We start from the raw sequence: 16,377 nt of genomic DNA on the forward strand, positions 1-16,377 counted from the left end.
AGGCCAGTTCCTTCCTGTGATTTCCACGGGATCTTATCGCCCAGTTTTAATCCCGTCGACCTCCCGCCTGCGCATCAATTACATCTCCATTGACTTGCCATTAAGCATAAGCATTGACATTCACAGGCCTCCGTCTGCAGCGAGGCCTGATGTGTATTCCACAATACAGGAGTCCTGGCCCATGCATTAGGCCAGGACTAGGCTACATTATTTATTTCTTTGTAGCGACGGGCCTCCTCTGAGAAAAAAGAAGCTCTCCAACAAAGTTCCCAGGGCGAGGAGGTCTCTCACATTCAAACGACCCCAATATGCGTAAAATGCGCACATGAGCCATCGTTACCCAACAGTTGGATAAAGATCTGTCTGTTTATGCACGGGGATAAGCTTCTTAGTCAGCTGTGTTTACTTTTTTACTCCTTATGTTTTACTTGGTTTTCGTGACGAAGATTCAGAAGAAAACAGAGGCTGATGGTGGAAAATTGAGAAATTTGATGTTCTCTAATCTTCTGATAAGTCTCAGGTGATTCGTGCTATTATCAAAATATGTGAAGGTCAAAGTTGTCACGATTAAATATTTTGTTATTCAAGCCAGAATTCTATTTTTCGAATTCTTTTAGAAAAATCGCGTTGCTAGCAAAACTGCAGAAACCAGACGCTGATTGTTAAAAGAACTGAAAAAATAATTTTGGATTTTAATGAAGCGCTTTTATGTAGATTTTTTTATTGCTCCAGTTTCGAAACGTGTTTGATATTTAACTTTTCGTCATGACCAACAAAACGTAACTCTTCTGAAATACTGAGAAACATCCCAAAAATGGGCACAGCTTTTGAACAGTAGTACGCTTGCTCGGCTGGTTTTCGCCAGCACAGCCGCGGGGCCGATATCCAGCACGCCAGGGGGCTACATCTGCCTTTTTTGCCGGGCCCTTCCTGCCCAATTCAAAAGTGAGGGCTGGGCGGGGCCGAGCAGAGCCTTATAAGAGAAGGGCGCCCAGGTTCCTCTACTGTATTTCCAAGTTATATCTCCGTCTGTCGCGCGCTGCGTCCCGAGGGCCCGGTGACCAAAAGAAAAAACGGGCCACGAGAAAGAAGCAGAAGTCTGTTGAGCATTAACAAATTTAAAGCTGCAAAACAATGGATTACTGACAACTAAGAAACGCTGACCTACCTGTTCTTCGGAGCGGAATCGCATCACTTTTTCATTTTTACGCATTTTAGACTCCGTGCGACAAGGAGAACCCTTTCTGCTTGGATTTTCTTCCCGATACGTGCCAACTTTTAGGAGGACTTTATATTTATTTTTGTTATTCTGAAAACTTCGGTCACAGATAAAATATTCTCTTCTGAAGACTTTTGTTTGGGATGTTGAGTTCTGTGAAGATGGAAGAGTGGAATACTTACTACACAGCCAGCGAGGCCAGCGAGGTAATGACAAGCGAAAACGTGAAAATATCAACAGTAACTACAAATAAATCCAGTTTTTTCTTTACTCTTGTTATAAATATTGCCAAAGTTTCCGCCTTTGTTTTGGGGGATTTAAAAAAGGGAGAAAGAGAGACAGACCGTGAGGGAAGACAAAATGTTCGCTTATGGAGCGGGACTCCGAATCAAAAGTAGTTGCTTTGATACATTCGAAAATAATCTTATAAAAGTAGGCGAAAACCTCGAATTAACATGGAAATATTATGACACTGTCTTAAAAATAAAAACATCCACGTATGGCATTAGTAATGGAAAATCAAATCTCGGGAATCTGGACAAAAAACAAACAAAAAAAAAAACCCCGAAAAAACTAAAATTAAGAAAATAATAATATCGTAATATGTGAGTAACTAATATTTTTAGCAGTTATGGTAAACAAAGATCATAAATAAATCAAGAAATAAAAAGCAAGTCAGGAAGGGGCTCGCTTCTTCTGCAAAATAAATACTTTGATTTTAAATCAACAATGAGACAGTTATAATTTAACGGATTTCGTGATAAATAGTCTGTGAGAATTATATGATGTTTTTAAAGGACATAGTCTCACTGTTAGGCCTTAATCCTTTGTGTCTCTACTCCGCTTAAGTGTTGCAACGATTCAAGTGTAAATGAAACAAGACTTTTTCCTCCCTAATTAAATTAGGAGTTAATTCCAGCAGCAGCAATTCTCACCTCAACCCAGCCTGATTAAATTACCGAGAAGAAAGCGTTTGATAATAATTAACCAAAACTAAGCGGGCTAAGATACTGTTTTTTATCACCCGCAGATTTAGTATTTTCGCATCCATAAAAATTAAATATCAGTAAGACTCGGGATTCAGAGAAGCACAATTCTTGACATTTAGCTCTGAATTATTCAACTTTATTCCACACAAAAAGGACTTGGAAGTAGTATCACTCCTCCACTTTAGGTTAAATACTGAAGAACTTGTTTTTTCCATGGCAGCAGTGGAGGAGGCCGTCTGACCGAGAGGCACCATGACGCGCTTTTTACGCATTTTCAGGTTAACATCGCTGTGTGAAATCCATGTCCCCTCTCAGCACACTGAGAGCTTCATTGTGCATTGATAAGAAGTGACTTTTAACACTGGGAGTCTGGGAGTGTTTCCTTTCACATTTCACGTTTTGCCCGAGAAATTTAGATCAGTTATTTCCAACAGAAGTGTTAAAAATCGAAATCAAAATTAGATAGTTACAGAATTTATATAATTATTTGTCTTATTTAATTTCTTTTCTGTGTTCACATTGCAACTAACTAGATTTTGTCCCTCCTGTTTACTCCAGATGTACTCATCTCCTACAACCATGAACTCTGGTCTGGGCTCCATGAGCTCTATGAGCACCATCAATAACTACATCAACTTGAACCCAGCCACTGTCTCGCCTGCTGGTATGAACATGTCATATCACCCGCCCACCACCAGCATCAGCAGTTCACCACTGGCCTCAATGGGCTCCGTTCCCGGCCACATGTCCCTCTCCCCAGTGGCCCCGTCCCTCACCTCAGGCTCACTAACTCAGCTGGGCCCTGCTGCTCCAGGCTCCCTGAGTTCTTTGTCCCACTACCAGGACATTAGCCCATCCATGAGTCAGCTGGGATACACCTCTCCTGCAACTCTGAACCGAGCAGGGGCAAAGGAGATTAACCCAAAGCCCTTCCGACGGCCAATGACCCATGCCAAGCCACCATACTCCTACATCTCCCTCATCACCATGGCCATCCAGCAGAGTGGCAGCAAGATGTTAACCCTGAATGAGATTTACCAATGGATCATGAACTTGTTCCCCTACTACCGTGAGAACCAGCAGCGCTGGCAGAACTCCATCCGCCATTCCCTCTCCTTCAACGACTGCTTTGTGAAGGTGGCTCGCTCACCCGACAAGCCGGGCAAAGGCTCTTATTGGACTCTCCACCCACAGTCCGGCAACATGTTTGAGAACGGCTGCTACCTGAGGCGCCAGAAACGCTTCAAGATTGAGGACAAGTCAGCAAAAAAGGCAGCCAAGAACCAGGACATGGGCTCAGGAAAAGTAGTTCACAGTGTCGATCTCTTGGTGGAGGATCGCAGCCCTGGAGGTGGATCAGAGGGAGCAGACTCCACCCACTCGGATAACTCCCACCCGGGATCTTCAGATGACCAGCCTCATTCCCGAAACTCGATGGTTTCATTGGAATGTCCACCATTGTCCTCCTCACACCTCCACAACCCACCTGTCTCCCTGCCACCCTCCTCCACCCCCTCATCTTCCATCTCTCCATCCTCCATGCCCCTCACTGGCACCTCTTCCTCCAACCCACTCCTCCACTCCCAGACTCTACCTAGTAGCTCCCACCTCCTGCCGAGTGTCATGCAGCAACACATGGACATACAGAGCGACCCCCTCAAGTCTTTAGACCCCCACTACAACTTCAACCATCCATTCTCCATCACCAACCTCATGTCCAACGAGCAAAAGATGGACCTCAAATCCTACCAGGACCAGCTGATGACCTACAACACCTACACTGGGACCTCTCCTGTAGCAGCGAAGCAGATCTACGACAGCCCGGGGCCGACCACAATGGACTCGGGCGCTTACTACCAAACTCTGTACAGCCGCTCAGTACTCAATGCCTCCTAATATGGACTTTTAGCGACTCCCACACACACACACAAACCTGCTCATGGAGGAAAGCCAAGATGGAGACTTCTGTGTCTCCCTGCATCTGTTAAAATGGACTCCAATGCTTTTGCCATCTTCCTCTTTCATTCTCTCTGCGTCTCTGGACTTCAAAACTCACATCCAAAATAAAATGGCTGCCATGTTTAGAGGGACAAAAGAACACACCTTTTCTTTTTACCATCTCTGTCAAACAAGGAGACAAACTGGTTACACGGAGGACAGAAAAGTGAAGCTGGACAATAGGAGGTCTTAAATGATAGTGAAGTCATTTAATTTGTCTGTGTGTAAGTTAAAGTCCAATCCTGAGAATTGTGTGTGGCAAAAATAGCCTTGTATAAAATGTAAATAGAGGTAATGAGGAGGGGAAAGGATATTTGCATTTATTTATGAAGGGAGAAATTTTAATATAACTTGTATTGTGCTCTGTCGACCAGTTACAACCGCAATGTGAGGTTTCGTTTTTTATCCAGAGGAAAGTTTCAGGTTACTGCTTCAGGCAGGTGTTACTGCAACTGGAGACATTTAAATTCATTTCCTTGTGAGTGTGTTACAACATTGGTCATTTTTTTGTTTTCACGCCCTGATCTGTCGTGTTTTTGTCAGATCGGGCATCTGTCAATTTAAACGTGTAGCTCATGAACTCTGTGCTTTCAAAAAAACGCGTCGTCTTTTTGGTTAATATGAAGAAAAAAAACATTGTGTTCCTGCTGAGGTTTAGAGTAAAACAAAGTAACAAAAAAAAGAGAAAAATCTGTAGTGAGAAGGAAAGATGCAAAGCAACTGTGGTAAAAAAAAAAATATGTGATGTGTTTCAGATGACCAGAAAATAGTTCCTTTTATTACTGCGTGAAGCATTTTAACTTTCCAGAGACTGTAACATTTCGAATAACAGTTAACTGGTGAGGTGCATGGAGGAGTTCGGTCAGTTACTAACAGTGGTGGGAGGAGAGATGCACTACTGGAGGATTTACATACAGTACTTTGCACTATAGAGCTCTCAATGGCCAGGTGGGCTGATAGTGTGTGTGTGTGTGTGTGTTACAACAATACGTAGGAATGTCCTCCTTAAACTGTCAACGGATCAGCTAAGTAGTAACCATGTAAAAGTGGGTCAAAAGACCGCCCCCATGTCTGAAAAGTGCCTTTTCTTCAAATGACTGCTGATGTGAAGAGATCAATGTATGGATGATCTTTTGAAGGATGATAAGCAGCAGAGGATGCAGAAGTTTCAGGTCACGCGATGTCCTCTGTGGAACATGTTTTAGTTTCAATGCCAAATGTCCTTTATTTAAAATATGTTGCTTTTCCAACTTTGAAAGTGTGCTGATATAATATATTGTTTGTGTTTCCTTTTCTTTCGGTTTAAGTGTGATCACACTGATTCATGTTTCTTTTTTCTTATTAAAGAGGGGACAAATGGTGTCTTTGCTTTTCTTCTTTCCATCATTTTTAATAAAGGAAGAGTTTGTTGGTCAGCACATCCTGGATCAAACATAAACAAAACAGCAAATCCTTAGCGTGGATTTGCTGTTTTGGATTAGAAGAAAACACATCAGCTCTTTAAGGATTTCACACAGATAAAGCATTCAAGAATAGCCTTTTATTACAGATTTTATTATTTCAATAAGTGAGACAGAATAAAAGTTGAGTCTTTTTAAAGATCATTTTTGCAAATGCACAAACATTTCTAAAAGTTAGCCACTGAAACAAATGTTACAGCAAACAAATCAATTATAAAATTATATTTTTCTACATCCTGCACTATTGTTGGCAGCACATCTCTTACTTGTCCTGGCCAATCAGTCACAGCTCTTTGGTAGGGTAGTGCTGCAGGAATAGCACTGCCTTGTTGAAACAGCTCCTGACCAAATGACTGCGGTGTGCGACATGTAGGACATGTAGGACTGGTAGACTAAACATGGCTGGATCACACTGAGATCCTCAAAGCCGACCTCTGCGCAGACCCTCTGCCTGGGCGGCATCGCACACACACAGAGTGAGGCCCTGACCACTCCAAAAACTACTGACCTGCCTCTGACCCTGCACTAGAAAAACCGTCAGCAAGTCAACGAAACAAAAACAGGGGAAAGTAGGAGCAGGACATTTATCTTTTTTGCCTTTAAGGACCAATTCCAGAGAGCTCCACCTAAACAGTAAACACACAACTTTCTGCATGTTTAAGGAGATTTTTCAAGCAAGGGAGCAACAAAATATATAGACTAAGCATGGACACTGGCTGAATCTCTTGCAAAATATGGAGAGGATGAGATAGTATAATCATACATATGAAAATGTTGACTTCAGAGAAAATTCTTTTCAACACTAACGGTTCTTGCTTGGAGCCTGCATCGAAATGCAGGTAAATTCATGCTAAAACCACCAATTCATGTCTAGAAACATGAACAAATACAATGCTATTTTGTCACCAAATTATTTAATAGGAGTTAATGCATTGACACACACACACACACACACCCACACACCGCACGCTGGCACGCTGGCACGCCGCCTGTCTACCTGCCCTACTCTCTACCTGTCTGCATGTTTGACAGTTGCTCAACCCAACCCTATGCTGTAGCTGTTGTCACAGATTTGTCCCTGACTGCTCTTTTATCTTAAGCACAGTAACAAATAACGCCAGTGCATATGATCAGCAGCAGCACACACTCTGAAGATATTGGCCTCATTTTTAACCTCAGTCTGAATCAGCGTTTCTGACTTTCATTTTTCTGTCTGTTTCTTGCAGCAAGATGTTTTCGCCAAAAGTATGGTGTTGTAAGTCATTTAACTCATGTAGGTTTTGTTAGCAAACTGTATTCATAGAGTACATGAGTGAAATGCACAGACAAACATGTCTGCAAATTAGTGCTAAGGAACAGCCGGCAAAACTGGAACGCTCGTGCGGCCGTCAGAGGAACTGAGGTGCTCGCACATCAGCTTAATCCTTCAGACCAAGAGGTTACCACCAACTTACCAGCCTATTTCTATTAACTATTGGAGACAGTGCCTACTTGATTCTTATGAAGAATTACGAATGAATCAAGTAGGCAAGACATGTTTAAAAAAAGAAAAATTAACTATTAGAGAGAGGAGGAAAAAAATATAACTAATCTTTCTTTCCTTTCCATATGGTTGTCCTCAACACACACACAGGCAAGACACTCTCATACATATGCCTTAAAGAAATAAAGAAATGCTAAGTGTGAAACTTGGGCAGTTCTTGCATACACAATAGTCCCTTTGGAGCATTTAGCTTGATAAGATAGGCAAGCACCCACCTGATATGGTCTCCACAGCTACAAAGACACACACACACACACACACACACACACACACACACACACACACACACACACACACACACACACACACACACACACACACACACACACACACACACACCATTAGGTTTAAATGTAATCATTCTCCTCCTCTGTGTTCGTCTCTCAGGCCAGCACACAGGAAGGTGTTCCAGGTATGACTAACCTGACTCTATAATGTCACTCATAGTAATCAGGAGACCTCGCTGATAGTGGTCACATTCATTCCAGACTTTTGGTGAAGGAAAACTGATTAGAGTCTATCCACAGATAACACACTGTGACTTAAAGGTTTGAAGGGGCAACAGTGCAGCAGCTCGAGCAATTTCAGCACCAAAGAGAGAAAAAATTCAGATGTGACCCTTACATTTGTAACCTTTCATCTGTAATCTGTAACCCTGGGCTGACCGAGTTTCCAGACATGGGACTCTTTGAAAACAGATACTGACTGCTGATAACAGTCTGGATGTCACAATAAAATATTCTCCTCTACAAATGACCATAACAGCCCCAGATTTTGGTTACAGATTCTGGGATTTTCCCACACACTTCTGTGTATCATTTTCTTTTAAAGATTTAATCTCATAAAATTGATAAAGTTTATCAGATATAACCAACTCTTTGTCAACATAATTATGCACATCAGACTTGTAAAAAGTAATTGAAATATCTGTGTTGAATAGTATGAAATAAGTATGAATAGCCACTGATTTTTGTGGCTTTTTTCTATGGTGAGTATGGTGATCAATTAAGTTCATAAGACTTTTCCAAAGTTACAAAAGTAAAAGAGGAAAACATGGAAACAAACGCTGGAATATACCGATGTATTCATGTCATTCAGACCATGACTGCAACATGGATGCACCTTGTTTGTGGAATACAGTGTTGGGTTACAAATGGCTGGTTACACTACAGAATTATTGGGATTAAATAGTAATTGTTAGATTACAAGTACTCGTGAAGTAATTTTGTATTACCAAACACAAACTTTCCTTTACGATTACCTCACATCTTATTTATTTCACTTTTATTTATATATCTAGCCTTCTATAGAGTATATCTACCTGTGAATGCATTGCTCTTACATCAGTGCACAGTGAGTTGATACTTGTAGTATTTACCACACCAAAAGTAACAGTAACAAGTAACAAGCTCTTGCAAACAAGCTCGTTGGGGACACAAGAAGCCCACATCATCCAAGAAAGAGGCCTAAACATGTCTGGAGATGTACGAGAGCATATCACATAGGACATGAATGCACTGCTTAGAGGAGGTCTTTGCAGTAGTAACGTCTGGAGGTAAAAGAACCTGTGCAAAACATTCTCAGAGTTAAGCAACAAAATATGTTCATGAATTGGGAGGAGTACATCGTGAATGTGTGACTGCAAGCTTGAATCTTGCAGATGTCATCTCTGCATAAAAGGCATGCTACGTCGTGTACTGGCACTAACAATGGATGGAAGGTCGCACATGTTGGATCTTTTAAATTATATTTTTAACTGATTTAATTCCTCTGAATACTGTGCTGTTCTGTAAGCACTGGGTCTGCAAGTGGTACTGAATGATCAAATTAACAAACATATTTTCCCACTTCATAACATCTGTTCAGTTAAGCCACGGATGTTGAACTCCAGGCCTCGAGGGCCGGTGTCCTGCAGGTTTTAGATCTCACCCTGGGTCAGCACACATTAACAGGCTTCTGGAGAACCCCAAGACATGTTGAGGAGGTAATTTAGCTATTTAAATCAGCTGTGATGGATAAAGGACACATCTAAAACCTGCAGGACACCAGCCCTCGAGGCCTGGAGTTTGACACCTGTGAGTTAGGCAGAAGATTTTGCTTATTTAAAAAAACATCCCTAATTTGGGGCAAAGCACTTCGTTTGGTGGTGCTTCCAGAAGATTTATAAGATGACAGTTAAGATATGTTTCAGTGACAAATGGTTCCTAAAGACATTATCGTGACACAACTGTCATTTTTAGTATAATGAGTATTTGTCTCCTGCGGTGCAGCAGTTTCTCTGTTGAGCATGTGATGACAGATGTCCTCAGGCTCTCTTGCTGGAGACAGACAATCCAACGAGGAGCCTGCCAGCATGCACACCTGCACAAAGAGTATCTGTGCTAAAATGAATATTTTTTCATTTGCATAAGAGACAGAAAGAAAGAAAGAAAGAAAGAAAGAAAGAAAGAAAGAAAGAAAGAAAGAAAGAAAGAAAGAAAGAAAGAAAGAAAGAAAGAAAGAAAGAAAGGAGGAAAAAAGGGTGGTGTCTGTTTCTAAGATGTCTAATGCAAATGAGGCAGTGCATCCTGGATCCTGTTCTGTGGATGAACTGTTTACACTTGTTATGCCCGAGAAAAGGGAGGGAAAAGAGAGCGAGCGAGATAGAGAGATAGCGAGAGAAGGAACAAAGCACTTACAGTTCAGTCCTCAGGCTACTTGAAAAGTGAACGATTATTTGATGACATATAAGTTCATGTGTTAGTTAGTCAGTGAGAGGGGTATGACAGTTAGTCAACAAATTTGCACTTACTTGTACAACAAAATCAAAAACCTGCTACTCCCAAAAAACTCAAACTGGTAATTATGAGACTCTTATAACAACAATAATTGAATCGAGGAGGTCTTAGAGATAAAAATCAATAACATACAAATGCTGAAATTTAAAATATCAAGTCTGGTGGAAGTGTGACTAATAAAGTCACACATCCACCAGACTGACAACTGCTTGCAGTGAATGGAAACTATAAATAGTCCTGCCAAAGAGTCACAGGTTTTATAAGACAGACAGACAAAGGTCCTGCTCTACAAACATCAATAAATACAGTTCAGTAAAAGGACCCAACCCCAGTTGTTATTTGCATCTGCGAAATTTTCTATTTGGTAGTATAGCTGTGTTCTGAGATATCCTCATCTTGCAGTATGTATAAGTGGGGAGAGCAGTACAGAGCAGGTGTCAGTGACAGAGGTGGGCTCCAATGCGGCTTGCAGATGCACTGCATTTCTGCTTTGTGAGACAGAAGCTTGACATTTTAGTGTTTGAACTGTTGATCTAACAAAATAAGAACTATGAAGTCGTCAGAGAAATTTAGATTAGGTTGTAGATCCGTCAGTAGAAAAAAATTACTATGATAATAAATCTGCACCCTAAGAGCAAGAAGGTCATGAGGCTCCTGGAGTGAGGTTTGCACATTCCCTCTGTGCCTGCCTGGGCTCTCTCCGTGTTCTCCAGCTTCCACCCACAGCCCAAAAACATGCATAATAAATTAAACACATTCATGCCTACAATTTAAATTAACTGTAGGTAGAAATGTGAGAGTGGATGGCTGCCTGTCTTTAACTGCTAGCCCTGCAATAGACTGGTGTCTAGGATATACCCTGCAACTTACCCTATGACAGCTGCAACAGGCTCTAACCGCCCACAACCCTGAATAGGATAAGTGGGTAAGAAAATAGTGTGTTGGATAAACAGTAACATAAGAAAATGTGCTTTGTACAAGGCCACAGCGGGCAAGGCCGAGAGTGAAACTAACATTAATAAACATAATTTTTTGAAGGAAAAAATAAAATAAACAAGAGTTTGCTGATGCTATCATGCCGACCTTTATTTCACTAAAACCCAGCTCAGGTCCTTTTTTACTGTTAATGATTAATCGAAATAGTGGGGTGTGGTGAATGAACTTTTTTTAGGTTTTGAAGGAGATGGTCGACAAAAACAACAACTATTGCCTTGAACAGCAATAATCATGATGGTACATCTCTGTTATATAAATATTACAATATAAAACATCGCTTTAAACTGAAGAGTAAAGTAAAGAAAAGAATCTCAAAAATCGTGAAAAAAAGCCGTTTATCAGTGGCCAAATCATCAGGATGAAGAGACATTAAAAACTGAGCTGCAGGTAAAAGAGAAAAAAAAAGCAGACAGAGAGACTGTCAGTGCATAACACAGTCAGTATGTCATCCAGACAGACGGACAGACAGAGCGCCACTGGCCCAGCAGAGGCAAAGATAAGCAGTTGGACTTTGCACCGTCGGCCGTGGGTGTTGCAAAGAGCCCGAGATAAAGTGCTGGCCTGAGAGACGAACACAGAGGAGGAGAATGATTACATTTAAACCTAATGGGGTGTGTGTGTGTGTGTGTGTGTGTGTGTGTGTGTGTGTGTGTGTGTGTGTGTGTGTGTGTGTGTGTGTGTGTGTGTGTGTGTGTGTGTGTGTGGAGTATTGATCAAACCAGCACCACTGACTCTCATGGATGCAAAAAAGAGCAGCAGGTTAAAGGTCAAGGGAGCTTGGTTTGTAGACTGGTTGCTGGTTCTAAACCCTGGGTTTGGGCTGAGATGGCTCTGTTTTCTTGTTGTTTTGATAGTGTGCTCGGAGCAAACTGTGTAAAACAAACTGTAAATAAATGTTGAAACGTCCCCAAAAAGGTCGCTGTTTTTTCATGTGCCATTCATTCAGCTTTTAAAACTGTGTGTTGTTTTTCAAAAGATCATTTTTTAAAATCCTTAAATTTCCCGCTTGAATACTTCTTCCTGTTATAATTTTCATGTAATTTTTTTGCGTCCGGTGACTGTTTACCCTGACCCAGTTTCCCAGAGGGATCATTAAAGTTTCAGTTTATCTTATCTTATAGTAATATTGTCTCTGTTATGATTGCACATAGCACCTGCCGGGTTTGTCCAGTCCTCCCTGTAACATTAGACAAAGCAGATTTGAAAATAAAATCCATGGATTGTTTGCTGTGGTATTTCGATTAAGTCGAAAGCTATGCATCATACCACAGGTTAATATGCTGACACCTAGTTCGGCTCTGTATTTTCAGGATGTGCTGTGGATGTGAAGACCAATTTCCTCAGGACTTTGTTTTCTCATGTGTCAGAAGAAACCAGCAGGCTGGATTTATGAAGCCGGGCGCTGAACCCGGAGATCAACAATGATGGGAAAGTCCCACGCAGTTGTTTGTATCACTCTGATAAACCTTGATTCACAAAATCACCTTTGCTTCCCAGACATGAGGGATAGCCACATATAGCCTATCTAAATGACAGATCTATCATGCAAACTAGCTCAAACCACTGTGATACATTTCACCTGAGGCTAATGCTGGTGGAGTGTCTTCAGCATAAACGTCCTCAAACAATAAAACCATCGTTTCCTCAAACAGCTTAAACAACAGATCATCTCATTGCAATGGCGTTCTCTGCCAAGAAATTTAGGATCCGGGAAAGTTGATGGTACATTAACATAACTGAAACTTCCAATGGTCACAGCCAATGATGCCAATTACTTCAGAACAGCTTAAAAACCTTACAAAAGAACAATTGTCATGCAGTTTAGATCATAATAAATGTACAAAACCACATTTCTATTAATGTGTCGTTTCGAGCTGGCCACAAACATGAAGGCTAGAATGGTATTTACTTGTCAACAGCGCTATCAGACACTTTAAAACCAAAGGAACTTAGATCTAATACCTTATTTATACATTGGGGATACATTCAATTCAATTCATCTGTTTGAACTAAAAGTTTTTACACTGGAATAGTTTACATTGGCAAACAGCATTTGCCATTTTCTAGTACTGTTGGTTCTGGGTTTGAATCCACCATCTGGCCAGGGCCTTTCTATGTGGAGTTTGCACGTTCTCCCCATATCTGCGTGGGTTCTCCGTGGGTACTCCGGCTTCCTCCCACAATCCAGACACATGCATGTAGTGGGGTTAGGTTAGGTGTGAGTTTGAATGGTTGTCTGTCTCTCAGCCTGGTGGCTTGTTCAGGATGTGTTGCTGAAACTCCACATCCACAAGCAATTTTTGGAGTGGAGTGAATAATCACACTGTAACAGCTCCTAGTACGCCCATTACATGTAATTCAGTACACTATAAATGCTACAAATGTAGCACTATAAATGTTACAAATGTAGCACTATAAATGTTACAAATGTAGCATTTATAGTGCTACATTCTGATTCAGTCAACTTCTGAATCAGAATGTTTCCATAACATCGTGATTTGGAGCTTCTCTTTAGCGGGAGTTGAAAAAAAAAAAGATATTTGTTGCTAATACACCCTCCAATTTTCAGCCACAATTTTCATGCTTTCAGATGAGAAAAGGAAGAGTTACAGGTCAGCGTGTTTCGTTCCCAAAGCCGAGCAGTTGTTTCTTCATAGCTACTTTCAGGTTCAACAAACCAACAAGTGGACTGTGACAGTGTCAGGATGGTGTGAGGAGACATAAATTGTCCACAAGTGTGATGAGACCTTCAGGAATGTCTACCAACATCTGGAGAGCATGTGTCGGGTCAAACACACAGTGAAAGTGTGCAAGAGTGTGTGTGCAACTGGCTAGACTTTAAGACAACAACTACTTGAATTGACATGACAGCCACCAATGTATGCTGCTGTAAATCACACACACTGAGCCAAAGGCACATATTCTGCACACACACATATAAAGACACACAGAGCATGTTGGAGGTTGTCTCTGGCTCTCAAGCCGATGAAGACAGGGTGCCCATCCTTTGCCAAATAACAGAAGCTGATGGAGCAATGTGTCAAACTGTTGTGTTGAACCTGGCTCTGACCGGGTAACAAGCACGACTTTGCTTCTCAGCTTGTAACCACTTTGGCCGAGTTGGGTTCCCTTGAGAAAGATTTTAGTGTATTTGCTCAGTTTTCATCTTTGTGTTTTTTAACCGATATCAGACAAAGCAGTAGTCTTTGCTCTGTCCAAAATCCTCTGAGGTAGATGTGTAACATTTAGAAATCAGGCAGAAGACAATATCAGCTTTTGGACAGCAAGTCGAGTTGGAGAGGAAAAACAAAAAAAAAAGCACAACTTTCACTGCCTAAAATGTTTGTTTAACCCAATTCAAATAATGATTTCAGTAAGGACAGATAAACTGAAGATGAAAAGAGACACTGTTTCAACTACTAATTATTTCCATCACATCTTCATATTTGAGGCAGGGATAGCTCAGTAGGTAGAGTGGTCGCCCCATGATTGGAAGGTCGGGGGTTCAAATCTGCTGAACGGCTACCCTGAGGTACCCCTGAGCAAGGTACCGTCCCTACTCACTGCTCCCCGGGCGCCTGCTTAGTGGCTGCCCACTGCTTCACTGAGTGAATGGGTCAAATGCAGAGGAAAAACAAGTAATTTCCCCACAGGGATCAATAAAGTATACATTATTATATTTCATTAAAGAACAATCGCCAATAAGTGGGTGCCCTGAAATTGCTTCCACAAATTACATTACAAAATGTGATTAATCGTTTTTTTGTTTAGCCATCAGAAAATAAAATCAAGAAAAATATGTCTTCTGATTGGATGGACAGCCTGGCGACTGATACCAGAGATGCCCGCTCCTTCGACTCTTCATATTCATATAGGTGCTAAATCAGTCACTAAACTGGACCTTTTTACCATGTTTGGACTGTTTTAATAGAATTATCTGACAAATAATATCGTTTTCAGTTAGGTACTCTTTAAGGGGTTGACTCAATTTGTTTTAACATGTTTTATTTTATTTTATTTTATTTTACGTTGCTTATGCTATTTGTATATGTACAGCACTTTGTGAACCCTGGTTTTATGTTAAAGTGCTTTATAAATAAAGCTAGTATGGTATGGTATAGATCATCCAAGAAGTCTCTTCTTCAGTTTTGGTGCCTGATATTGTAGTATTTTATGACTCTGTCATTTAGCAATAATGAGAAGATTTTCTACACAAGCAACATCCAAGTTAAAGCTGATAACGTAGCGCACCACCCTCTCTGGTTTGACTCTGCTGCAGTAGGGTGGGGTTGTAGAAGGAATAAGTGGTCAGCCTGGGAGTCAGGTGTAACAGTAGACCTGAAGGCAGGAAGGTGAAATTGTGGTCTAAAGTTTTCTTCATCCAGGCAAGATTCTTGCCTCTTCTTTGCTCTGTAACATATAGATGTGGATATATTTTTTTTGTAATTGATTCAAGCTAACATTAGGAAAAACAGATTTTCTCTATTTCAGGCATGACTTAGAGCAGGTTGTGTGCTATAAGAGTGTGCAGTTTTGTTTTTAAGGGCAGTGGGTCAGTGTGTGCAATCTGAGCCATGAGAGTTCATTCTGTGCAGAGGAGAGGTCAGCCTGCTACAACCTGTTCTCATTCCCAGGGCATCATATAATGCCGTTTTGTAACAAAAAAAAAAATACAGCAGACTAAAACCAGCCCTGTCAATATGTCAAACCCTACAATGCAAAAATCCCCACCCCAAGCCCCGAATCCACCCATGGACTCTAAAGTTAGCACTACAGGCTCCTTCAGAGTAACAGTGAATTGCTGCTTATGATAAATGCCAGTGAAATAGTGACTAAATCCTAATAACTATCTTTGCTAACTCTAAAAGTCTAAAAGAAAAGTACATGCTCACACTTCCCCACAGTTTTAACTGAATTAAAACTGATCAATAAAAAGTTTGAATTCTTTTAAAACAGATAAGGAAATAAAAGTTATTATGATTAGATTAATTCCATCTCTTGTGAGAACCTTTAATGATTCCTAAACGAGACACACACCTTTACATAAATAAACACACCATTTTGTCTAATCAAATATAGATTAACCTTGGCTTTGACTGATCTGTTTGTGAGGAAGCAGCAGAAGAGTAAGGAAAACAGCCATGACTTAGCAAATAACCTCATGACACTGATTATTTGCCACAAATATTTACAGCAAATCAAAGAATTAATCTTTGGTTACAACTCAGCCGCTGATTGTTTAATATTCTGCCAGCGGAAAACCAAATTTGCTTTGAGTGACTTTTTATCTGTCTATAATTCAGAGAGACAACTGTGAATGTGATGGCCCAGAGGCCAACAGCTCAGTTTTCAGAGAGAGAAAAAAACAAAGCAAAGCATGACACACACACACACA

The 16,377-nt window shown here is 40.9% G+C and overlaps 1 protein-coding gene across 1 annotated transcript; it reads left to right on the plus strand.

Moving 5' to 3' along the window:
• Positions 1-994: 994 nt before the first annotated feature.
• On the plus strand, positions 995-5,566 carry foxa3 (forkhead box A3). Its single transcript, XM_085380373.1, has 2 exons — positions 995-1,425; positions 2,767-5,566. Exons 1-2 carry the CDS (start codon positions 1,363-1,365, stop codon positions 4,102-4,104), a joined length of 1,401 nt encoding a protein of 466 aa, XP_085236499.1. The 5' UTR covers positions 995-1,362; the 3' UTR covers positions 4,105-5,566.
• The last annotated feature ends 10,811 nt before the right edge of the window (positions 5,567-16,377 follow it).

This window comes from Rhamphochromis longiceps, linkage group LG14 (assembly GCF_057381845.1).
Source record: "Rhamphochromis longiceps isolate RC_006_pf linkage group LG14, R_longiceps_female_GT1.1, whole genome shotgun sequence".
Lineage (NCBI taxonomy): Eukaryota > Metazoa > Chordata > Actinopteri > Cichliformes > Cichlidae > Rhamphochromis > Rhamphochromis longiceps.

Coding starts and splice junctions, on each gene's coding strand:
- foxa3 (XM_085380373.1), top strand. CDS start 1,363: ATGTTGAGTTCTGTGAAGATGGAAGAGTGGAATACTTACTACACAGCC. Junction 1,426..2,766: donor CAGCCAGCGAGGCCAGCGAG/GTAATGACAAGC, acceptor TGTTTACTCCAG/ATGTACTCATCTCCTACAAC.